Source organism: Arvicanthis niloticus, chromosome 28 (genome assembly GCF_011762505.2).
Source record: "Arvicanthis niloticus isolate mArvNil1 chromosome 28, mArvNil1.pat.X, whole genome shotgun sequence".
NCBI lineage: Eukaryota > Metazoa > Chordata > Mammalia > Rodentia > Muridae > Arvicanthis > Arvicanthis niloticus.
The window spans coordinates 17,655,855-17,682,596 of NC_133436.1; the positions used below are offsets into that span (position 1 = coordinate 17,655,855).

At 42.3% G+C, this 26,742-nt stretch overlaps 1 protein-coding gene across 1 annotated transcript in view; it reads right to left on the reverse strand.

The window, feature by feature from the left end:
- Ust (uronyl 2-sulfotransferase) overlaps positions 1 to 26,742 on the reverse strand; it is a 300,209-nt gene that overhangs the window by 157,588 nt on the left and 115,879 nt on the right. Inside the window, exon 2 of the mRNA XM_076926828.1 lies at positions 22,738 to 22,781. Within this exon, the coding sequence (XP_076782943.1) occupies positions 22,738 to 22,781 (44 nt within the window). The remainder of the gene's footprint in view (positions 1 to 22,737; positions 22,782 to 26,742) is intronic.

A 26,742-nucleotide genomic window follows, 5' to 3' on the forward strand; every position in this document is an offset into this window, starting at 1 on the left:
GCATTTTTACTTACGTATGTGTGAGAGAGGACGTATGTCACATGAATGCAGGTGCCCTAGAAGGCCAGATAAAGACACCAAATCCACCAGACCTTGAGTTATGAAGCTGCCAGTGTGAGTGCTAGAGACAGCTCAGGTCCTCTGCAGGGACAGCAAGTACTTGGAAACACTGAATTGTCTCTCCAGCCCACACATATATGTATTTTACATATAAGTGCCTCTGTGTGTGTGTGTGTGTGTGTGTGTGTGTGTGTGTGTGTGTGCAATTTGTAGGGTCAGTTATCTCCTTCTACTTAGAGGAGTCTAGGGACTGAGCCCATGTGTCAGGCTTGGTTTGGTGACACAAGCTTCTTGCTTGCTGAGCTATCTAACCAGGCTTTGAAGATAAATTTTAAAGAAATCCGTGTGACCTGATAGAATCCTTTATGTCATTGGAATTCCCCAAAAAGAATGACTTAACTTTTTCACTAATAGCTTCTTACTGTGGCAAAAAATATTTTTTTTAATTTTGTAACTAATTCTAATTAATCAAGAGAAAAACTATTTATTTCCTTAGTAATTGGGAATTATACCCACACTACATATGAGTTACAAAATATGCTATCTGCATAGGAGTAATTCAAATCACTCGTGTTTGAACAGTTAAAATAGAAACCACTATTTATATAATTAAAATATAAGTTTTGATGCTCTCAATTTGTTTTACATATTTCCTAAAACCCAAGATTTCAAATAAATGCCATAAGTAAATAGTTAAATATAATTTATAAAAAGGAAAATAATTTTTTCTCTTATTTGAAATAATGGTGGTTGCCTTTTTCATATTCACACAATAAAAACTAAAAGACAGGACCAGCACCACCACCCCCCCCCGCCCAGTTTCTAAGATTGTGAAATGGGAATGTTGGGAATCTTTCTTTTCTTGCAAACTTCACAGAAGTAGTAACTGGTTCCAATGCATAATAACCAAGTCATTGTTTTGTAATTAAATCAAATATTACTCCAAATTGTATATTCTGCTATCATTTATTTAAACTGTATATAACTACTACAATATCTAGTAACAAGGACATACTACTGCTAGGAATAAAATCTAGTTAACACAAATTTTCAGATTTGAAAATTAATCAGGTGAGCCAAATACACCATATATACATACATGCATACATACATACATGCATGCATACACACATACATGCATGCATACATGCATGCATGCATGCATACATACATGCATGCATACATACATGCATGCATGCATACATACATACATGCATACATATATACATACATGCATGCATGCATACACACATACATGCATGCATACACACATACATGCATGCATACATACATACATACATGCATACATACATGCATACATACATACATGCATGCATACACACATACATGCATGCATACATACATGCATGCATGTATACATACATACATACATGCATGCATGCATACATACATGCATGCATGCATACATACACGCATGCATGCATGCATGCATACATACACGCATGCATGCATGCATACATACATACATGCATGCATACATACATGCATGCATACACACATACATGCATGCATACACACATACATGCATGCATACATACATGCATGCATGCATACACGCATGCATGCATACATACATACATACATGCATACATACATACATGCATGCATACATACATACATACATGCATGCATACATACATGCATCATGCATACATACATACATGCATGCATACACACATACATACATGCATACATACATGCATACATACATACATGCATACATGCATGCATACACACATACATGCATGCATACATGCATGCATACATGCATACATGCATGCATACATACATACATACATACATGCATACATATATACATGCGATGCACAGTTCATCAATTAGTGGCATTAAGTAATGGAATCAGGTCAAGAAATGTGTTAGCTAGCACGTTTCTTCCTAGCACCCTAGGGCTCCTTAGACATGGCCAAACTGCAAAACCTTCCTGTTAGAGATTTCATACTCTCAATGGGTACTGGAGCCAATGTTAAACTTAAGAGAAGGCTGGAGCCCATAGGAAATTGCTTTGCTCTTTTTTTCTGCACATTAAGAAGTCCTTGAAATGAAGTGGCTCTTCTTTGTAATGCAATTGTTCCTTCAACCTTGTGTCTTATTGATCTTTTTAGAGGAAAAAAAAAAAAAGCACGCATCAGCTGGTGCCCTCCTTGAATTACCACGGACTTCTAACGAGTCAGGTTCATCTAAAGGGTACTTTCCCTCTTACACGCTGTGGCTTCTTTGAGACTGTTTCTGAGAGCTGACACCTCCATAAAGCATCTCGACTGTTCTTTCCTGAGAGGGATAAATAACAGAGCAACTTTCAAATTCTGATGTGCATTATGGTTCCTAATTTCAGTTTTCCAGTAAACACTGCTTTTGGTTCTGGTTTGGTCACCACGACTCAAAAGTACATTTAAAATATTGTCAATTCCACCACTGACCAGCGAGAATGCAAATGAGCACGGGAGGGCTACCAGCAAGGGCGAGTTTTCTAGAATACACTGCAATGTGCACATTGAAAAAGTTCTCTGTATGATTTTAGTATAAAAATATATATGTATATTATATATATACATTTGTGATTCTGCTTTAATTTCATCCTTGGTTACCCAACTACAATAATTTAAAGTACCAATAAAGGCCATAAGTCAGATGCTGATACTTAGCGGCTGATGTGGGGTTATTAAAAGATACCTCTTTTCCTTAGAAATTGGATTAAGACCCTCACAAAAGAGGCTTCCAATTTGGTCCTCTCATCCAATCAGATTTGCCCATGCAAGGATACAGGGATCCTTGTCTCCTGAGAATGCTGGTCTTACCAGACTTCACCTGCTGACATCTTAATTTTGGACCTCCCTCCAGCCCTCAGAACCTCGAGAAAAATACTTGACTTTCCCAGTGTCTGATACTTTCTTAAAGAAGCACAAAGCAGCCTCAGACAGCCCAGGATACCCAGACCCGGTTTTGGTATTGTAATTCTCTGGCACTCTCTTTCTATTTGCAAACACACATCAATACATGCCAAGCCCACTTACTCATCCATTGCCAACAAAGAACCCAACATTCACTAGCTGTGAATAGATTACCCTAAGCATTGTGTATGGCTCCTTTCCCTTAATCCTCTCAACAACCATACCCTGTAGGGCCTTTTGTCTCTATTCAGCATGGGAGGAAATGAAGGATAATAGATAGTCAGAAATCAGGGCCAACTCCCACTGTTAGCAAAGAGACACATGTTTAATCTGAAGGCACATTAAGCTCCAGAGGCCAAGTTCCCACTACTGCTGTGGTTATCTTGAGAGAAAAAAAAACCCTGCCTCACTGACCATCCTCTACCTCAGTGGCCACTGAACAACTCTCATCACAGCTCTATGAAATATGTAGACGATATTTATTATCTTAGTTTGTTTTTGGCTATACTGGTAGTATTAGTCATGATGCTTTTAAGTGACACTACAGAATCATAATCTAAATCAGAAGTCCTAAACGTCTCAAAACCTCATACTGAGCCCATTGCTCTTATCACCCCAAATCCACTCCGGTGGCATATCCTTTTTAGCCATGGAACAGAGGGAATTGGGTTTTAAAAGAGAAAGAATCAACAGAAAAGAGATGAAGTTCAATTCGAGCGAGAGTTTATGACTACTCAAGAAGCAGGGATCTCTCTGGGCATCCCTGGCGATCAATGTCCTTCAGCACCACGGATCCTAGCAGTCTGTGAAAGAGCCATGCTGGACAGAGCTTACATAAGTGCAGACTCACTTTGGATGCCTCTGATTGACAGATGAAAAGATTCCTCCAGGTATATAATTAGAACAAACTTTCAAAGCCAAAACAGAAGGACAAGACATGTTACCAGCCCTTAAGGAATAACATGGATAAGCAATGTTTCACATACATTGGCATCCTGTGCAGCGGCTATTGCTACAGGAGAGTGGCACAAGGTCTTATGTGCCATTTGATTTGCATGCGTGTCTCTCTGTGTGTAGGTCTGTGTTGTGGCATTCGTGAACATGCTTTATAGTTTTGCGGGCCACAGTCAATAACAGGAGTTCAAAGCTAACTTCTCCAAAGGCCATCAATTCCTCAAAGGACATCAGTAGCTGGGAGTAGTAATCTCTATGGAAGTCCACTTTCTTGATGCATTGATGATGATGATGATGATGATGATGTATCTGTGTGATATCAAGTATACTGTGGCATTTGTGTAGAGGTCAGAGGTCAACTGGTATGAGTTGGTTCTCTCCTTCCACTCTGGATTCTGGGATTTAAATCTGGGACTTCAAGCTTGCATGGCAAAGACTTAACCACTGAGCTATCTCACTGGCCCACAGCCTACAGGCCTTAAATCTGTTTGTTTGTTTGTTTGTTTGTTTGTTTTTAAAACCTGAGCTCTTCTTGCTACTGGATGGCTTCAGAAAGGTCATTTTTCTCTTACAGTAAATACCAGAAGTAAATGGGTTTCCAATTTCAATCATTGAAGGGAAGAGCTAGGAAGCCTAGAGGGCAGATTTAGGTGTGCCCTCAGGCAGTCCAGCTGGCTTTGTTCCACTTACTCTGTAGCTCAAGGGAGGATCCTCAAACCTCGCCACCACTGAAGAGGCAAGAGGTAAAATCCTGAGGTCAAGATGAGGGTGTGAGTTTGAAAGACGGTTAGGGATGGTCCCACCCAGCGTGCCTTTCTTTAGGCCTAAACATCAGAAGCTAAACAGTCTTATCAAGATCGGAGTTCAGACTAGTTCACCTGAACAGCAGGCCACCTTGTTTATTAGCAAGATATCCCACTCAGAGACCTGGGAAGAAACAAATAGCTCAAAGGGACAGAAAAATAGTCATCCTGTCTTCATTCATTAGAGACCCTGGCGGCGCTCTACTGTTCAACAAGCGCTGGCCACCATCCCCCTTTCTAAAACCTCCACTGTCACAAACACAGCAGGGACATTATGATTCCCTCTATTTTTAAAGCTGTGGAAGTCTGGAAAAATCACCTAAAATTTAAAAAAAAAAAAATTTTTTTTTAAAGATTAGGGATGGCTGTGGGTGCTGGGAATTGAACCCAGGTCCTCTGTAAGAGCAACAAGTGTTCTTAGCCACTGAGACATCTCTCCAGACCCTAAACAAATATTCTCACTTACAGAAAAATGAGCCTCGCTTTCTTTTATTCATGAACACAAATGGATTTACTGGATTCAACGAAAGCAACACTAAAACATTAGGTCACCCCTCCAGCCGATCATGTTGTCTTCCTACCGCCAGGGTTTTGTCATCTTCCGATATGTACATCACTTTTCTGGAGGCTGATCTATAGTTTGTCATCAGTGATAAATTATTTCTCTGCTGGGAAAATGAGCCAATTCAAGCCAGATTAGATTATATTAAATGCAGGTTTATGGGGAAGCTGCTCTAGGGCTGGTGAGTTCAATGGCCCTAAGGAAGGAGGCCAGGGAGATTGCTTGAGGAAGGGAGAGAGAGTAGAGAGAGATAAAGTGCACATGCAGAGAGAGAAAGAGAAAGAAAGAGGGAGGAGGGAAGGAGGGGCATGGAGGAGAGAGGGGGAGAGACAGAAGATGTCTGGATTATATAGGGAGGAGCCTCTGGGGGAAAGGGCAGCCCAGCTGGAAAATTCAGGGTTGGGGGCAGGGTATGTCAGGTAGGGAGTGAAGGATGCTGGGAGATCCTGGAGGCCAGGTCTGCTTTGATATGTTAAATATGTACCTTTATCCCAGCATCCAAAATCAACAACCAGCACAAATGAAGTCCAGCTACTTCTTATGCAGACTTTCCTCCCCCTGTCTTTGGTGTATCTTATTTCAGATTCGAGGGACACTGAGTCTCTTTCTGAAATGTAGGCCAGAGATGTGTTCAAGGACCTTGTAAAGAGCTGTTACCTTAAGCCCATTCTCTCTGGTTTTATAGACAATTTCCTAAAGCCTCTGTCCTTCATGACCAGAATCAGAATCAGATCATTCTGGTTCATGGACAGTCTCCAACTCAGTGATGCCTCTTTTTCTCAATCGTGCCCACTAGCACCACACACTACCTTTCAGGTGTAGCTAGACCATAGCTTGTTCAGTTCACAATTAAGTGCTTTGTTCAAGAAAATGCCTAGTCACTTTGGGCAGTAGGTCTGGGTGGAAGGCCCCAAGTGATACCCATTAGTGAGTGTGAGCTTAGCACATGGCCCTAGAGTTCATACTGAAAAAAGTTAGGTGCCGCCTGTAAACTCTAAACAATTTTGCTTTTTAAAGATTCATTTATTTTTATTTTATGTGTATGGCTGCTTTGCCTACACGTATATCTGTGTATTGTATGCATGTGTGTCCTCGGATATTAGAATAGGGTGCTAGATCCTGGAACTAGAATTACAGATGCTTGTGACTGATGGCCCATGTGGGTCCTGGGAACTGAACCTGAGTCTTCTGGAAGAGTGGTCAGTACTTTTGGGGACTGAGTCATCTTGCTAGCCCCTCTGAACATCTTTGTTTCTAAGTGATCACAAAATGTTAAGTTATGTCAAACACTGACATAAAAATATGCCACTTCTGCTGGACAGCGGTGGCCCATGCTTTTACTCCCAGCACATGGGAAGCAGAGACAGATGGATTTCTGTGAGTTTGAGGCCAGCCTTGTCTACAGAGCAAGTTCCAGTATAGCCAGGGCTACACAAAGGAACCCTTCGTAATTACTTACTCACTTACTTACTTAATTATAAATAAATAAATAAATAAATAGATAGATAAATAAATAAATAAAATGGCTCTCATGGACCCCTCTATCCCCAACAATTTTTGCCACATTTGTCCTCTAAAGTAAAACTCAAGATGACATCATTCTAAATGCAAGATAATAGGCAAGGAGAAGCATCCTTTCTCACATAATGGTATACTCATTAAACATCATGTCAACATGACACAGAATATTCACACTAAAAACCGAAATTAAACATAATGGTGAAACACATGTGTTAATATCGTTAAGGCTTCAACAAACCCACAATATTGTCTATAACTACTATTCTCTCATGTGACAATATTTACCAAATGCCATTTTATGCTAGGTATGTGTCCTACAGGCAGATTACATGGAGCTAGTACAATCCCTACCCCCAGCCATGAACTTCATATCATTCCAAATAACACTAGAAAATTAGAGTCAGGATCAGGAAGATGTAAAAAGAATGCTATTTGGCAAGTTCATCACTCCTCATTAAGAGTAAGAATTGGGAACTGGAAAGACAGCTCAGTGACTAAGAGCACATTCTGCTCTTCCAGAGGACCTAAGCTTGCTTCTTAGCTCCTATATCCAGCAGCTTAAAAGTGTCTAAACCCTGTAGCTCCATGGAACTGGACACCTGCATCTCGACTCTGAGAGCAGATACGCTCACATGCAGGTGTGTGTGTGTGCACATAGAAACACACCTATTAACAAGAAAATATTTCTTATTTTTAAATTTTTTTAAATTAAAATACAATTATATTATTTTCCCTTTCTCTTTCCCTCTTCAATCCTCTCAAGCCCCATCCCAAGAATAGGTTTTAAATGATCGAATAATTAATGAAAAGTTTAATAATATGGGCTGGAGAGACAGCTCAGTGGTTAAGAGAACTAGCTGCTCTTCCAGCAACAAGGTGGCTTGCAAATGTTAACTCCAGCACCATGGTATCTGGCTCTTTCTCTTGGTTTCTGCAAACATTGCACACATGTGGTACAGAGACATACATGCAGGCAAAACACCCTTGCACACAAAATAATAAAATAATTTTAAAAAATTGACTTCAATAATATGACCATACGCCACAAATTTTAATAGCTTTTTAAATATCATAACAATCAGCCTAAAATATAGTGGAATAAAAAAAGATTCCACTAAGAATAGCAGCCAAAAATAATAAAAATATCCAAGGCTAACCTTTTAAAATAAAGTTACCAAATGTCTTCTGTGTGGAACCCAAGAACTCTGTGATCAACAAAATTTAGGGACTAAGACGACAAACTCTTAGAAATTAGAAAAGTGAGTGGATGGTGACTATAGTGAAAAGACAAAATTAAACAAATACATGAAAGGGAGGGAGGAAGAAAAGGAAGGGAAAAGGGAAGGGAAAAGGGAAGGGAAGGGAAGGGAAGGGAAGGGAAGGGAAGGGAAGGGAAGGGAAGGGAAGGGAAGGGAAGGGAAGGGAAGGGAAGGGAGACAAACTACCAGTTCTTCCCAGAAAATCAGTCTGCAAGTAAGCAGTGGCCAGAAAACCAGAGAGTCAACTTGAGGAAGAGAAAGCACGCAGTACAAATAAGTAAGCCCATCTCCCAGGACACCCATCTCCAGGATGTGAAATTCACCGAGTATCTGGATGAGGACTTGAAAATGACACACCCTGGGCATGAAACCGTAAACTTTCCAAACACTAAGAATAACAGCTTCCATAGAGACAGATTAGATTTTCAGATAAAGCGCCTTGGAAATATTATTAACAGAAATGCTGAAATCTACAGTAAAATAAATGAAGACTTTCACAATGTACAGGGGAAATGGCCCTGTGGTAGGGACAGGAACTGCTTGGGGCACTTGCCTGCTTGCTTGACTTTCCAGCTCGCCCACCACCACCACCACCAAGCCATGCCCATCACCACCAAGCCCTCCTGAGTTGCACAGACCCTTTTTCTAGCCTGGCCAATGAACTGCTCAGAAAAGCAACTGTATCACATTTGGGATGAAGGAATAAAAACCACCATAGTGACCTCCTGTTGGATAATGTCACAAGATGGAAACAACCCAGGCCCCTGAGCTAGCTCCTGAAGAAACTTTCCCTGAGAGCCTGTGGGCTCACACAAGGTCTTCCAAGAAACAAAGTTTAGTATGTGAAGCTTCTGAGATGCTGAAGTTGATGACTGTTTTATCACAGTTTCCTGTTTTGATTAACCGAGATTTTCAACATAGAACTCTATATCTTGCCAAGTGTCAGTTGAGAATAATTATGAAGATATTTTCAAAGAAAATGTTGTCACACTAATCTTTTCCCTGAAGGCTGAGAAAAAGGAAGAATATGCACCCAGAAGACAGAATAATGACCCCCAAGAGATATGATTCTATACACTTCCAGACTCTGTGGACAGTTGATACAACCCTACTGACAAAAGGGACTTTGCATCTTGGATTACATGAGGATTGGTGGGTGGGAAGGGTGTCTAGGTTATCCAGGTGGGACTTTTAAAATCACTATGGTTCCTGTAAAGGTAAGAGGAGAAAACAGTCAGATGCAGAGATCTGAAGATGCTACACTACTGGCTTTGAAGATAGAGAAAGGAACCATAACTAGGGAATGCTGGTGGCTTCTAGAAGCTAAAAGAGTCAAACAAGTGGATTACTCCCTCAAGCTTCTAGGAGTGCAGTCCCAGCGACATCATGATTTTGGTTTTTTTCCAAGACACATTTCAGAATTATGACCTCGAGGGCTATAAAACAATAAATTGTGTTAAGTCACTGAGATCCTGTTAATTAGAGTCAGCCACAGAAAGAAACTAACACGTGTTTTCAGAAATTCTTTTACTAGGGAGATGTAGAGGACGCCTCTCCTCATGAGGCCCCTATGGAGAACCACAGTATGATATGATTCCAGGAAAGGGTCCCCTAGAAACCAGTGAGTCTACTGGGCTTATTTACATGGCATGGGGGAGGGGCTACTGGCAGGAGTGAGGTCAGGCAGTCCTCAGGTAGCAGCACTGGAAAGTCTTCACCCAGCATGGATGATGGCTTACCCACAGAGCTGTTCTTTTTTCTTCTCACTTCACTTCTCCCCAGCCTACATACCCTAGGATATCCCCAAACTATATACAATTAGGACATAATACAAGTGACTGGTAAACTCTCAGGGGAGGGACCAGTGACCCTTTCTTTCCTTCTACAAGGAAATGTCAATAATCCAAAGAGCCAATTACGATGGACCCCTGCAAGGAAGTACAGCCAATCAAATGACGACATTGTCTGTGTTGCTCAGAGCTCATCATTCCTCAACCCACGCTTTTCAGGAAAAGGCAGAGAGTGGAGGAGGGAGTAAGGGGAGGTCTCAGGGTGCACCTGAGCAGTTGTCTAAGGATGGGGTTGGAGCATGTGAGAGGTCTCATGAAAGACAGCTGGACACAGATACATCATACAATCAATGTGCACAAAGTCCTGCAGAAAAAATTCTACAACTGGGGGAAGAGTTGAAGGATCATTTAAGACTCATAGAAAAGTAGATAATAAATAAAACAAAAAGCAAGTTGAAACCAAGAGCGGGCTAGGTGGCTGTAGTTGGAGCCACTAAGATGATTAAATCGATGCCATTTGTAAAGCCCCAAGGCAATTGTCATGTTGCCTAAGAATGGTGGCATGAGTTTTTCTCAACTGACTGAAGCAATTTCTTGGTTAAATATTCTTCCCAACAAATGTGCAATTTCCACATGTCTGTGTTCCAATGCCCAAGACACCCCAACCCTACAGCCAACTAAAGGGGCAGCTGTGGCTGGTACTACTGGTTTTGTTCAGATTTGGAGAATGCTAGGACATCCTAAGGATGAGGTGAGGTGAGACTGCAGGTGCAGGCAGACAGTGGATGCCCACATTGTCTTCTGGTGACCATACATGCACTACCATGGTATATGTGGGTACGCGCATAAACAACATTTAAGATATAGAGAACGTGGACCTCTTCCCAATGGTAACTGGTCCTTTGGGAATGAGGTGCAAAGGATGCTAAAACAAGAGTTACATAAAACAAATATTTTTAAGGTTGTGGCTGCCCAGAATGTTTGAGAAATGATGAAGATATGATTAGTTTAGCATTAAATTACTAAGGGAGAAATGGGTCCATAATGTTCTTCTTGGGAACACATTACATGCTCATAAAATGGACAAATTTAGAAAAGGTTTTGCATCTGAACTTGGACACAGACTTCCACTGAAAGCTGCCCTCTGGGGAGGCATTTTGGCAGTCTAAACGTTTCCACATTAATGGCTTAAGAACAGCGATGGGTGTGGAGGGTGGGGGATATGGGTGACTTTGGGAGGGAAACCGTCACTGTTATGTAAGACTGACCTGTTTCCCTTGTGAGGATCATTTAGCCTTCTAAGCTGTTTAAGACCCATCTCCCTTAAAACTCCAAACAGAGAGTTCATTACAACATACACTGGCCTTGAAGGCTTTTTTGGAATTATTTAAAACTGAAATGTTCAAGTCATGACTTTTATCATTTGAAACAATCAAAACAAGCAAGAGCGGAAGGAGGATGCAGTGGGGACGCCTTCAAGGTCATGCTCATTAGAGCGAGGCTGATTTCAACTCTTCGCCTTATTCTGCCTTGTTAAGTCTTCTCTATACCTAATATATTTACCACGAATCATTAAACACAAGCCTATTATTCTGTGCAATTGATTTGTCTATAAAACAAAAAGCAAGTTCACTTCCGTAGCTTTTCTTTTAAAAAGTACTTTAGCTAAAGTCACATTTGAACACAGATAGGTGTTTAAGAAACAAAATATGGTGAGGGGTTGTGGAAGGCCATGCTTAGTGTCCTGACCCAGCTTACACGAACTACTAAGAGCCCCAAATGTTCTTATGAATTAGGAGGCCTGTTGTCTGTCTGTCAATTGCTTTTAAAAATCGAAAGAAGATGTGTTGATTAAGTGGAAGGTTGGAAGCCATCTGAGTTATCAGGGTCTGTAAGGAGTTTTGAAAAGGAAACCTTCATATTAGCAAAGAACCATTGCCAAGTGATTACTATGTGCCTGGCACCTGCTAGATGTTTCCCTGTTATTTCATGTAACCTTACACCCTTGAGGCAGTCACTACCACCTTATAGACTGTGGGGAGCTGACAGAAGGCGGATATCATCCTTGCAGCCATCTTGAGCCAGATACCCTGACAAGAGACTTGATTACAATAGCCTACAACAGCTGAGCACACTCCGATACCATCTTGCTTTAGATACCCAGGATCTTCCCTTGGGCGTGTGAGACTTAAAGCTGTGACTTAGAGATCAGATTTAGAGACAAGGCCTAAGGGCATGACTTAAAGGCGCAACTTAGAGGCGTGGCTTAGAAGAGACATATAAAAGGCAAGAGGCAGACAGAAGAGTTCAGTACAACTTGGAACTAGGAATTGGGTTAGAGAGTACAACTTACAGTACAACTTGGAATAGGAATTAGGCATTGAGGGAGAAGACACTTGGACTAGAGAACTCAGAAGAGATTATTATTAAGTATTAGGCACTTGTAAGGGAGCTTGGAAAGAAGCTTGGAACTTGGAGGCAGTAGGGACTAAGAACTAGGGACTAAGAACTCAAGACTTCTCTCTTCAAGAGAAGAAGAGAGACTGAAGAATAAATGGGATTGGATCACACTCTGCCTTGACTCCATTCTTCACATCTGTCCCCACTCTCTCTCTTGCTGAACCCCGACCTGTGGACCTGAGCAGCTTGGGGCAGTGCAGGCTCTAACAACTTAGCCCCCAAGGCTTTTGGCAGTGCGGGTTCCAACACTGATAGAGCGGTCCACAACTTTTTTGGCCCCCAAACGTGGGGCAGCTCGGGCCACAACAATAGACCATGGTTCTCAGCCTTCCTAATGATGCAACCCCTCAACACAGTTCCTCATGCTGTGGTGACCCCTCCCAACCATTAAATTATTTTCACTGCTACTTCATAACTGTAACTTTGCTACTGTTGTGAATCGTAACGTAAATAATCATGTCTGTTTTCTGATGGTCCTAAGCAACTCCTGTGAAAGTGCTATTCTGTCTTCCCAAAGGGTCACAGCCCAAGGTTTAGAACTACTGTTCTAGAAACAAGAAACTGAAGCTCAATAAGCGTATCTAGACTAGCTAGGGAAACCAGAGGAGCAGTCACAGCATTAGGATTTGAACTAAGGGTCTGATTCCATTCCCATAGTACCCAGCTTCTGTTATTCCTTAGTATCAAGACAAAAAATAAACAAGTCACAATGTAAACTCTGACAAACTAGGCTGGTACTGTGTTAAATGTAAATGATGCTATCTTGTATATATTTGTTAGTCTTGCTATTATTTTCTATTTAGAAGGCTTTGTAAACAGGGTGGTGGTGGTGCACGCCTTTAATCCCAGCATTTGGGAGGCAGAGGCAGGCGGATTTCTGAGTTCGAGGCCAGCCTGGTCTACAGAGTGAGTTCCAGGACAACCAGGGCTATATGGAGAAACCCTGTCTCGAAAAACCAAAAAAAAAAAAAAAAAAAAAAAAAAAAAAAAAAAAAAAAAAAGGCTTTGTAATTTTAAAATACCCTAGAATTTTCATTTGTTTGGCCTTTAAGATGAGAGGGTATTATAAACTAGAGAATTTCAGTTGTGAAAGACAGCCAGCTATTGAAGACCTTGAGTACAGAGGCATTGTTGTAAGGCACAGGAAGGCAGGAGCCTGCTACCTGTCAAGAGTAACACCATGGCTGGCTGCACAAAATTCAGCTTCACCAGGGACTGATTTCCTTCTCCCAGGACCTCCTAGACAGGAAGACAACAAGGTGGACGGCTGTGTTGACAGGTTTGGAGGCTTGGGGGATGGAAATAAGAAAGACATTATCTTCTTGAATCTCAGCCCTCATCCTCTGAGGATAATACAATTCTCACCAAAGGAGGGAGAGTGTGTATGCATCACACATGAGTTCTGGTAATCCTGCCTTCAGGGGAAAGACACTTTCTAGACTCAGAAACCTCCAAACTGACTGAAGCTTGGCCCAACCGTACGAAAGTAATTGTGCACTCAAACCCTTCAGGGGACCTACCTATTACAATTAGAAAATATTTTGGTTTTCTTTTATAGACTCTAAGAAAAAAAAAAATGAAATTCAGTTATCCTTACTCCAGGGCTACTTTTTTTAAGTCTCATAACTAATAGGGTCTTACAATTGAGGGAGATGTTTGGGGGAGGGGCGGGGGGACAAAACAGAGGCAAAGATGAAATCTTCCCTAAGGTTTTGACAGTTGTGTTGTTAAATGTTCAGCTGAAAAGTCTGCAGAAATATATCCATGTTCTTTAAAAGGTCAAGAGACTTTGTTTCTGTTTTTCTCTGCCACCCCCCAAGCCCCCATAGGGGCCTCGATTCAGTAACCTTCTCTTAAGTGAACTGTCGTCCAAGGTTCTTTTTAGTGAAAAACATGAGGCTACAGGACATATCTTGTATATTAAAAAGGCAATTTGAATGGTAGAAATTAATTTCAAATAGAAACTAGAGTGAGTGTTGGGGATATTGAACCAGCAAGAGGTTGGTCAGATGTCTCCACACTTAGGAGCACTGGCTGCTCTTGTAGGGGATCCGAGTTCGATTCTCAGCACCCACATGGCAGCTCACAATTGTCTCTAAGTCCAATTCCAGCGGGGGATCTGACTCCCTCTTCTGATCTCTGTGAGTCCTAGATGAATGTGGTGCATATCCATGCAGGCAAAGTACCCACTGACATAACAAACAACTGAATATTGATTTAAAATGAATATAAATTCTTTATATAAAATGAGTTATAAGGGACAGTGAAAAAGGGAGGTTGAGGACAACCTAAGATCTGAGTAACGGTAAAGGGTATTTGTGGGACGTAAAACCATGCCAGGAAGCTTGGTAAGATAGAGCAGGTCGAGACCTGGAGACATGGTGGGTACACACCTGAGGCTTAGGTGACTCCCAGCTCCTGACTTGGAACATGTGCCATGCTCCTCACATAAAAGAAACATGCTCTATAGTCAGTAGGCCCAAAACAGAGTTCTCCATGCTAATTAGGTACCTCGAGGCCTATAGGGATTAGCCAATAAGCTTCCCTTCCCAGACATTCCTCCCTGCAAAAGGTATTTAATCTTAGGCCCATCCTGAGAAGTTGGGTATGATACATTACTCTTCATCCATTTTCCGCCATAAACAGCCGATAAACTGTTTAGAACCATGAACTGTCTCTTTCATCAAAGATCTGCTGTGGGAAGCACTCAATTGCAGAGCTGTAGCTTAATTCTCCCACAGAAGGCCTCTCTAGTCTCTTAACCACAGCCAACACCAGCACACAGGACCGCAACTCTGTTCTCTGCTCTTCCTCAGCTTCCAGCAGTGCCTGGATGTCCAAGAGTCAGAGAACCACAAGGCCTCATCTCAGGCTGGCAGACCTCCCCCACCCGCAACCAGCTCTGGCTTTCCCACATCTCAGACTGCACTTTCCCACCCCTGGAGGTGTCTCAGACCTTCCCTGCCACCCAGCACCTGCCCCAGTATGGGGTAAATGCAGTCAAACTCCCCATGTTCTGCCTCCCAAAGAGGCTGTGCCTTGTGGTGAAGCTACAGTTGTTTAGAAAAGTCATACCCTAGGGTAAGCTTCTAACAATGGTCTTACCATTTCTTAAATGAAGTAACACATAACATCACTCAATAATAAACATTATTGTGGTCACTAAAGATTAAATGCAGTCCATTTATATTTCTGCCTAGTGCTACCTTACCAAGAAGTAAGTTTCCAAGCCCCTCTCTAGGCTGCAGGGGTCCCTGGTAAGCCTTGGGAAAACACATCATTCTCTAGTGTATTTCTGTCCCTCAGCCCATGTCCCTCTTATGAACCCTCAGTCATAATGCACTTCTGGTCTGCCCTAGCCTCATTTTTATTACACCTGGGTAGATCTTCTTTCTAAGTGAGATCACATTTGCTGGACTCAAATTCATGGGAAACTACAGGGGATGCTGAACTTCTGGTCTCCCTGCTTTTTCTGATAGGTGCTTACTATTCTAGCTCTCAGCAAATGTGGTCTTATTTAGAAAGCTCTTTACAGATATAATAATACGAGAATAGGCAAACTTTATTTGTATATATATGTATATAGTATGTTTATTTCAAGAATAGATTAATATATAACTCATAGATAGTGTTATTATATATGAAAGGGGCCTGGGATGCAAAAGTAGACATTAGTTATATAGCTTAACCTTGGACATAAACCAGAACTCACTGGAGCCAATTTTAATGGGTTTTTGAGCTTTTCTAACTTTTAAAGAGAAGAACTACTTTGTAGTTACTGTATAAATTTACAAAGCCCTGAGAGAAGAAAGTGAGGAAGGAAGAAAGGGGAAAAAAAGGAAGGAAGGAAGGAAGGAAGGAAGGAAGGAAGGAAGGAAGGAAGGAAGGAAACCCTAAGACCTACTGTGGGTCCTGGCAGGCCGGATGCGGGGAGGTCCTCCACGAAGGCCACAAGACAACAGGCCCCAATAACATGAGAAAGTCCGTGGGTTTCCAAAACAGAAGTTAGGTGCAGTGACAGGCCCCAATAGACACTAGAAAGTCCGGAATTCCAAGATCTTTATTGGCATGACAGATAGTTGAATCTGGATGTACACCCCCCACTTAAGCCAGGGGGAGCTGACTTAAATAGGGAGGGAAAGGGGGAGGAGGGTCACTTAATTAGCCACGCCCTCTGGCCTTTAGGTAACTCATTAACGTGGAAATCTCTTGAGGCTAAAGCCCATAGTCATGCCCTCAACTGTGGATGATGACACAAACCTCTCTGGGAGGAGCTGCTTTGTCCTACATGACTGAATGATGCATGTTAAACGGAGGTCTATGCCACGTGTTAGGAGCTTGGATTCTAAGATCGAGGCAGAATAAACGCCCATCTTTTGCAGGGTCTCCGGGCTACTTCCAGCCAACGCTTCTACCAAAACCCAAGACCCCTTTCACGGCCCAACAACCTATCATAAGATGTTAGTGATTTTACATCTCCCACTTTAAGCTATGTTTTATTCCTAAGAATAACAGCCCTTCCATGAAGTCTCAATTACTCTGAAGCATTTTCAAATGACCATGACTCAGAAAGTAGTGAGAGAATGATAGAAAGTTATTCTGCAGTGTCTAACACAAGAGAAACCAGTCACATACAACCACGGAGAGCCTGAAGTGGGGCCAGTGCAATTAGAGGAGATATTCTCTTCTTGAATTTCTATGTAAATGTTAGCAGCTAGTGTACTAAATGGTGTAGGCGTGTGGGAATGGTTCATTCGTGAAATGAACAGCCATTGTCCTATAATCCTTCACATTGATCACTGTGGTGACCAAAGTATCACATCGTTCTTCTTTTTAGAAGATCTCCAGAAGGTAGAAATGAGTAGAGAGACCACCTTTGTAACCTTCTCGCTCTGTCTACCTCTCCCCTTCTCCTCCTTCTTCAGTGGTGCTAGGGATTGATCCCAAGAACTCATACACTGTAGGCAAGCACTCTATAACATCCTCTGTGTGGTTTGTTTTTAAGTTACCTTGAAGAGTATTTAGAAATGTCCACTCTTGCCTCTAACAACAATGAAAACTGACAGGAGAGATTCCACAAGCATTAGCAGTGGTTCTCAACCTTGTGGGTCATGACCCCTTTGGCCATAGAATGACCCTTTCCCAGGAGTCACAGTATCAGATATCCTGCATATCAGCTTTTTGCATTAGGATTCTAACAGTAGCAAATTTCTGGTTATAAAAAAGCAACGAGAATACTTTTATATTTGGAAGACACCACAACATGAGGAACTGTATTAATGGGTCACAGCATGAGGACAGTTGAGAACCACTGCTCTAGAGGAAGCAAAGAGTAGTGCAGAGTCAGGCAACACTGAAGATCTAGTGGTGACGAAAATGAGCCAGGGTGGGGAAGTCTATAGAGCATGATAGAGAGTCCATTTTACATGCCACATGGTGGCAGCCTCAATTAATTCTCTCTGAGCAAGACTCAGTTATCAGGACAAGAAGGACATATGGTATTTGTATACAGTTATGTAAGAGGAAGGCTCTCATCACATAGATTCTTTGAAAAGAACAAGGCATGGCCTGTTTGTCTACGTGGACACAGAATGGTATTGCCATCTATATGGCTTGAAAATATATAACTGGGGCTGGAGAGATGGCTCAGTGCTGGCTGCTCTTCCAGAGGTCCTGAGTTCAATTCCCAGCAACCACATGGTGGCTCACAACCATCTGTAATGGGATCTGATGCTCTTCACTGGTTTGTCTAAAGATTCAAAGGATTCATATGCATAAAATAAACAAATCTTTTTTTTTTTAAAACAAAATATACAACTGAAGAAAATAGGCTTACAAAATTAATGACTGGGGTTAGAAATCAGGTAAACTAGACATGGAAGGTTGACTTTTAAAAGTTGAATATATTCCTGGAAATTAAATGGAAAATGATGATGGATATTTTTTTTCCTGAAACATGAAGGCTAAATTTTTAAGCGTTATTTTCTTATTTATTTATTTATTTATTTATTTATTTATTTATTTAACGTATATATGAGTACTCTGTAGCTGTCATCAGACACACCAGAAGAGGGTATCGGATCCCATTACAGATAGTGAGCCACCATGTGATTGCTGGGAATTGAACTCAGGACCTTTCGAAGAGCAGAAGTTAGTGTTCTTACCTACTAACCCATCTTTTCAGCCTGAAGGGTAAATTTTTATGCCCTAATTAAACTACTAGGTTCTTACCATATAAAACCCCACAAATAAAGGGGAAAAAAGTGTTTGTGTTTCAGCTAGTCATTTTGAAATTATTAAAAGCACCGGATCTGGAACTGTATAACCCTGGGATGGAATCTGGAGTCTACCATTTGGAGTCTGACTTTTGGGAAATTAGCTAGCCTCCTCAGGATTCAGATCTCTTATCTGTACAATAAAGATTTTAAAAATGCTTCCTCTTTTATAGAGCATGATAGAGAGTCCATTTTACACGCCAAGTGCTTGGCAGAGGTTTTGGCACACGAGAGGAGACATAGATCAGCTGGAGAAAGTGATTTTATTTTATCTTTTATTTAATTCTCCTGGAGTTGCTTAGAACAGGTCTCTTGCTCTGTCTGTCATACATGGGAAGCTCAGACACGTGAAATGATAACTTGGAGTCACTTTCTACCAACAGAATTCACCAAAGCTAATGGCTGCTCCTCCCAGCAGCTGAAGACGGAAGTGTCCCAGGAAGTGTCTTACAGAACGAGCTGCTTTCCTTGACTTTCCAATGACTAGGCAGTACTTTAACGAGCTCCAATTATACACAAAAGTGTAAAACAGAGGGAAAACTGAAAATCTCTTGCAACACTACTGCCCGAAAACAGAAAAACACTAGAAACCTGCCACACTCTTCACTGTGTTTCTGGCTAGCACACCATACACGATATTCTGTGCCTGGCTTTGTATTCAAGAATATCTTTCCATTTTGTTCACTAGAGATCCACGTGTTCATTCTCAGTGGGGTACCAGCCTTACACAACACAGTGGTGGTAAAAAGTGGATGTCAACCAAAAAGAAAAAAAAAAAAAAACATTAGATTCAACTTTCGATAACGGCTTTACTCGAAGACTGGCATGAGGTCCAAGGAGATTTCAAAACCAAGTGAAAATCACAGACGATCATTTTTCTTGTTTGGAAATCCTGGAGAGAAGAGGAGTGACCCTAGTGTGCTCCGGGTGGCACGCCCCGTTCCCCACATGGCTAGTACTCTGTGGAATGTGAAACTTGTTGGCTTGAACTTTTAATAAAAGAGAACTTGTGGTAACTCAGTGTATTTTCAGGACTTAAATTTTTTTATTTTATCAAGATCACAACCCCTGGTCTTGGCATCACAAAGTTATTTCTGAATGCTAAGCAAGTATGAAAACCATGGGTCTGGCCTCCTTCCGGCTTTCTTTTGCCAGGGTGGGTTCATTCCAGAGGCCAGACATGTGTGACACCTTCCTTATTCTCTGGGTGCCACTATGTCTCTATCTAAGCCAAGGGGTCTGCAGACCTAAATAACTAGCCTTCTGCCCCAGGGGACACTCAAGGGACCTTAATCTGCAAGGCTGCAATCATCTCTTCTAGAGTTCCCTTTCAGTCTGGCAGAAGGCAGAAGCACAGAGAAAATATATTCACATACAAGTAGCGGTTTTACCCTTTCTTATATTCTTGTTATTAAAGATTTCACCTTACAAGGTTAAGTGGGCCTGAGTCTTCTGCCCAGGAAAAACCTGGTTTATCAGACTGTACTCAAAGTAAAAAAAAGAACCCCAGACAATTAGGCAGCAGACCTGCAATGAGTGTCCTTACCCAGCTTGTCTGACATCAGGCAAAGGGCATGGATACAAAAGCAAACCTGCCCCACCAAGAAAAGAAATGGCAGGGTACAGCCCCCCCCCCCATGATACATACTGCCCTTTCCTTTAATAAGAAACCTCCCTCCTGAGCAGGTTGTTGACCGAGTGAAAAACGTTTCACTTACAACTAAAATCCCAAACCCTTAATGATGGTGACTCATCATTTTATTAATAAGTAACCTTTACATAATAAGCCAGGCAGTGAGAAGAGCACACCAAAGGTCTGGGGGGAATGTTTTCCTTCACCTCTGGCCTTTATAGAAACTGTCCTCAAATATGAACTACAGCTCCACGCCATGAGCATCCTGGAAGCCTGTCAGAAATACTGCTTCTTGGGTCCAACCTCAGGTCCCTGAATGAGAGACTGAGGGTTAGACAGCACGACCTGTATTTTAACAAGGCGTCACGGGAAGAACTGGGCGGAGAACCAGGAGTTCACATTCAGATACCAGCTCTGGGCTGCATAGTCCGGTTCAGTGGGATCAGTGAGGAGGCATTACTTGCCACTGTGAACTCAAAGTTGTATAAGGACCTGAGGTGCATGTGTTAGACAAAGTCCTGACCTTTGACCCAGCATCCTCTGAGTCCTTTTGCTCCTTTAAGAGGCCATTTTCCTTGTTGTTTTCCATTTGCATTTCTATTGTCTGTAACATCCCAAACAACACAAAGCCATACACTGCATCAAACAGCAGGACACCCTTCAATTAGGGCGAATCCTACGTTGTAATTCCTCTATAACCTTAATGTGATCCCCATCAAGTGAGCACAGGCCCCTGCTGATTTACTGACTGCACTTTTCTGTGTTGAGTTGAATGCTGTTCAGACATCCTATGCTCTAGGCTGTGATTTTAGTTAATCTCCATCCAGGAAAAAGCTGAGGCTCAGAATATTAAGTAATTCACTCAGTGTCATACAAAGTGGCAGAAGCAATACACCTTCAGAAATTGCTTGTCAAGAGGTTGGGCACGTAGCTCAGTTGCAAGAGTGTTTGCCTACCACGCTTAAGGTCCTGGGTTCAATCCTAAGCATCATATAAAGTGAAACTTAGTGAGATGATGGATGGCTGTCATCTCAGCATTCTGTAAATAAGATCAGAGATTCCGCGTCCTCCTCAGCTACACAGTGAGGTCATAGCTAACTCCAGCCCATGTGAAACTCTGTCTCTCGAAAGGGCAACAACAAGAAGGAAAATCTAATTGCAAAGCTCATGCTCAAAGGTGTGGTGGAGGTTTAAACATCTTATCTTCTCAACATTGTTACAACCGTACTTGGCAGACACTGCCTTCAGGAGTCAAAGATTAAGAAACCAAGCAAAAGGACATCTAAGCTTTCAGAATTTAGCTATAAAAATTGCTAAAAGAAGACCGATGGGTATGTGGTGTCTAGCTTTTGATTTTGTCAATTGCAACATCCTCTTCCAAGGGCTGACTAGCTAGCTCCATCACTTGTAACGACAGAAAGAAAAAAAAAATCATAAGAGACCTGCATTTAAAACGAGAGTCAGCCCCTGGACATACGTAGCAGCTTTGTCTTGATGCAGGTCCCCCAACAACTGGAATGGGGGCTGTCCCTGAATCTGTTAACTGTCTACGGATCCTGTCTGTTCCCCTAACTGGGCCACCTTGTCTGGCCTCAGTGGGAAAGGATGTACCTAGTGTTGCAGTGACTTGATGGGTAGGGGGTGGGAGGTAATTCTGGGGGACTCCCATTTTCAGAGGAGGAGGGGGAGGGGTGGGGGAAGGACCTGTATGAGGTAGTACTGGGAATAGAGGGTGTTGATATTGGGATATAAAGCAAATATAATAATAATAATAATAATAATAATAATAATAATAATAATGATAATCTGCTATATTACATGTATTTTTCTTATACCCCAAGATCATTTTCATCCTGTTCTCCCCACCACCACCACACACACACATTTCAGGGATTTTGCATTTGGCTTTCATTGAGCTCAAGCAAGTAGAGAGTGGCGGGAAAATTATATTTATGAACTGTTCTGTCACCAAAAAGTTAAATGCAACTGTTCATAAAGGAGTGAAGTGGGCACAGCCTGCACACTGGACATAGGAGGACACTGACTGCAGTAATACATCTAGAGCGGGCCAGAGAAAGTCTGATAGAAATAGCACTAGCCCCAAGGTCCAATGCCACGGGGCAGCTCCACCATGCAGCTCACAGTAAGAGCCAAACAAACCAATCGATGCCATGAACAACGAGGCAGCAATGCAGAAGAGATCCGCAAAGGTCTGCAGTAAGTCCAGGGCCACAATATCCAGGTGGCTACAAGGACAGATCAAGTGATGGCTTTTCCTCCCTTGTCACTTGGGTCACCTTCAGGCTCTTCAGGTTCTTCATCATTAAAGTTGATGATTCTTTTGACACCATCCAGCTACTGGTTGTTTGTGAGTGACTCATGGCCAGGAAGGACCTGGCTGGGTTCACTGAATGCTCAGGACCTGCTAGCGTACATACCTATGAGTACTGCTAAAGGGGAAATAGATTGTAGCACAAGCAAAGACCTTACCTTACTAGGAGGCGGTCCATGGTCATCCAAATAAGTGGAATTTCCTAGGGGGAAAAAGAACATTGAGTGGTAAACATTTTAGCTCCCAAAATAAGCTGGTGTAAAACTGTCAAAAAAAAGGGGGGGTGGGGTGGCAGCATTCTAGATATATTTCTATTCAGACAGATGTTGTTACACATCTGGTTAGTTTGGGCGGGGACATACATGGGTATGCATGCACGCCAGCATTCACAGTCAGAAGCACACATCCAATGCCTGCTGAGCTTATTTTGGACCAATGGGTCTGAAACTTCGTGAGCATCCACTCCCTGCAGGACTTGTTATCACACTGACTGTCCAGCCTCTACCCGAAGTTCAGATCCAGTAGCTCTGCAAATATGCCTTTGTTCCAGGAACCAAGTGGCCCGGGCGTTGCCTAGAATCAGGCTTTGGGGAACGGATGCCGTTTCTCCAGTTTGCCTTGAACTTGCCAACTTCCCTTCATCTTCTCAGCTTAGCTTGAATGTGATTAATAGCTACCTGCTGGTGTGTTTTCATAGTACACAGTTATTGCTTCCTAATGAGTACAAAGGATTCAGGAGGGCTGAGAGATGACTCACACAGTAGGGAGCTTGGTGGCCGCTCAGAAATCAGAGCCTGAGGTTGGATTCCCCCCACACCCTCTTAAAACTCCAGGCATGTGGCAACAGCCTGCAACCTCAATGCTGGCAGGGTGGAGACAGGCAGATTTCAGGGGCTCACTGGCTGGCCATTCTAGTGGAACAGAGATCTTTGTTCAAGGAGAGACCCTGTCTCCATAGAGTAAGGTGGAGAACACTTCAAACAAGACATCTTAATGTAGACCATACATGCCTATGTTGATGACACGCATGCACACACAGGGCTAAAGAAAGACTGGAAGCTTGGCCAACTGTTTTATTTATAAATAATGCTGTAGCAGATCCAAGTTTCTGAGGTGGGTTACAATTGCTCCCATTTCCCAGAAGAGAAAACAGAGACCTGGAGGACTCCAATAACTTGCTGATGGCAACATATCTGTCTGCACTGCGGACAGGATGGAAGACTTGAGTTTTCTAGAGTGTGTTTGGGCATCTGCTCATCTGAAAAGACAATCATCTTGCTATCTTGACTGGTTTGTAGCCTGGGCACTCCAACGTTACTACTTGGTGACACTGGACCACATGGAGACATCTACCTGGAAGCTCTGAGCCAGCAGGGTTACTCATTAACCCAGGGGAATGAGCTCCACCAGCAAAGCAAGACACTGGGATTTGAAATGGAAACCACTGCAGAAGCTACCAGAAGCACACGGTACTTATAAATAATAGGTTTGGGAACGTGATAAGTATCCTACTTTGAGTAGATGAAAGGTAATTTTGACAAGCCACCATAAAAATAACTGAGAAAATTGGAATTAAAAGGGGGAGCAGAGTTTTAAGCCAGGGACAAGCCAAATGGGGATAGTTTTCCAAAAGCAATAAATAAGTGGGGTTTGGCATAGAGATTTTTCCACTCTGAGTCATTATCTGTCTCTTTTGCTTTGTAGTCCTCTGACTTATAACCGACCTCATGTCCACAGCGGCTGCACTCTAATTGGCCACGTGTGTATATTGTGCAGACAGCAAGGTCTACTTTAAACTACAAGATACAATGCAAATACCTGCCATGCACAGGACAAGGCAGGAGGAACCCTTTAAATGTGAACACGATGAACAATTTGTTAGAAGCTTATTACTGTGCCAAACTCCACCAGGCGTACATATCAGGCAGAAGATCAACATCAGCCTTAATAAAAGAGTGTGTCTAAATACAGTTGCCTGTGTCAAGAAGAGTGTTCAGGAATATCCTATAATAATACAAGCAGTGTAGTTGTTCATTGTGGGAATGTGTCTTTCCCCTGGAGGATGTGACAAATCTCAACACACTCCATTCACCATGTTCCCCAGGTACCCTGCTCAAAAATCAAGGATAGTGTCAACGGCAAAATGTTTCTAAAATTCTAAAACACTATTATTGATACATACAGCTAAAGGCCTAGAGGCTCTAATGAGCACGCCGGATGTCCCTAGACCTTGGATGGAAATGGTTAAGCCAATCCCAGCATGCACTCATTTTCCTAGCATCCTTCTCTGTTTAGTCACCATTTCCAGACCACGTCTGAAACTATAGAAGGACCTAGATGCCAAATAAGAATGAAGTTGCTATCCTGACCTTTAAATGACTAAGGGCTTACTATTTGTCAAGCACTTTAAGTAATTCTTTTTAAAGATTTATTTTATTTGTATCTGTGTGTTTGAGTGTGTGTCTACATGTGTGTAAGTACATGCATGTGAGCTCCCTTGGAGGCCAGAAGAGGATACTGGACCTCCTACAGCTAGACTTATAGGTAGTTGTGAACTGCCCAATGTGGGTGTTGGGAATTCAATTTGGTTACTATACAAGAACAGCCATTATTATTATTATTATTATTATTATTATTATTATTATTATTATTATTATTATTGGTTTTTAGAGACAGGGTTTCTCTGTGTATCTCTGGCTGTCTTGGAACTCACTCTGTAGACCAGGTTGGCCTCCAACTCAGAAATCCACTGGCCTCTGCCTCCCAAGTGCTGGGATTAAAGGCGTGCGCCACCACTGCCAGGCCAACCACCAACATTATTAAGTGCTGAGCCAACCAATCAGAGTACAGGCTTTTAAAAGATGACTTTCCCTAAAAAGAAACCTTATAAAATGATGTAGGCATCTCACCTAGGCTATTCAGCCAGCAGACACAGCATTCAGGCCCTCACAGTCTGACTGCTGTTGCTACACCCCACTCAGTAGGATGCAGCACATCTTAACATTTATCTTCCTTTCTTTCTCCTTTTTTCTTCCCTCCCTCACTTCACTGCAGAAGACTTTTCAAACCCAGACAGTGTTCTACTAGTTGATTAAGGGTCAACTCTAGTTAACCCTTCTCAGCACACAGGAATGGAACAGGGCTCGCCACAGATGGCACTTGACCCTGAGTCCTGTAACTACGTTAGCAGATCATTACCCATGCCCTTCCTTGGTTTAACAGAACCCAGAAGCACTAAATGCTTTACAGCAACACAGGTTCGGGGTAGGGGTGGCTACAGGGAGACAGGTATTTCTGTGGTATGCACAGTCAGCTTGGTCTCTCCTAAAGTGTGATTGTCATTTCTTGGTAAAGGTTTTGTTTTGTTTTGTTTTATCCTAGGATATTAAGTTTTCATGTAGCAAGGTAAACAAAACTGCCAGGATACTTGAAAAAGTAACAAGTTAACTTGTTCACTACAGACATCAAAGGACGGGCTGTTATCAAAATGTTTTGCCCAGAATAGGCTCCCAGGCAACAAAGCTGGTTGGCCTTGCAGACAATTATATTCAGCTTGAATTTTCCTAATCTTTGGAGAGTTGTGAAAGCAAGTTCTTGGTGCCTTTGGGCCTGGGGCTTAGGATCTGAATTCTGGAAAGGGAACAAAGTAGAGAGGAAGGCGAAGTACGACCTGGGTTGGGACAGAGGACACACTTGCCTGACACCACATTCATGGGCCTCTACACTCTACACCCCGCCGTGGTACCTTGCCAACCTTCAGGATGGAGTCATCTCTGAAAGCTCATACATACAGCATAAGAGAAACCTTGCAAATGTGTTCCATTTAAGTATATGAGAGTTACAGCTTAGACGGTCAGCTGGGCTCATGGGTACCACCCGAATCTCCCGTGCCCTACGTTATCAGGATTTCTCTGCTTATGAACTCTTTTCAGCAACAATTTATTTTAGAAGACTTGGGTGAGATCTGATAGTGGGAACCAGGAGGGTGAGGATCTGGACTCACGGCTGTTTTCTATGTTATCCCAATGTTATCACCATAGGTGACGACAGCCATGGTGATCTCTATTGGCAGAACCAACAGGCTAGCCATATAAGGACCACTGACACTTGATACGGCACGGCAGTGAATATGAAAGATCAGATATATACCCAGCAAGTGGGTT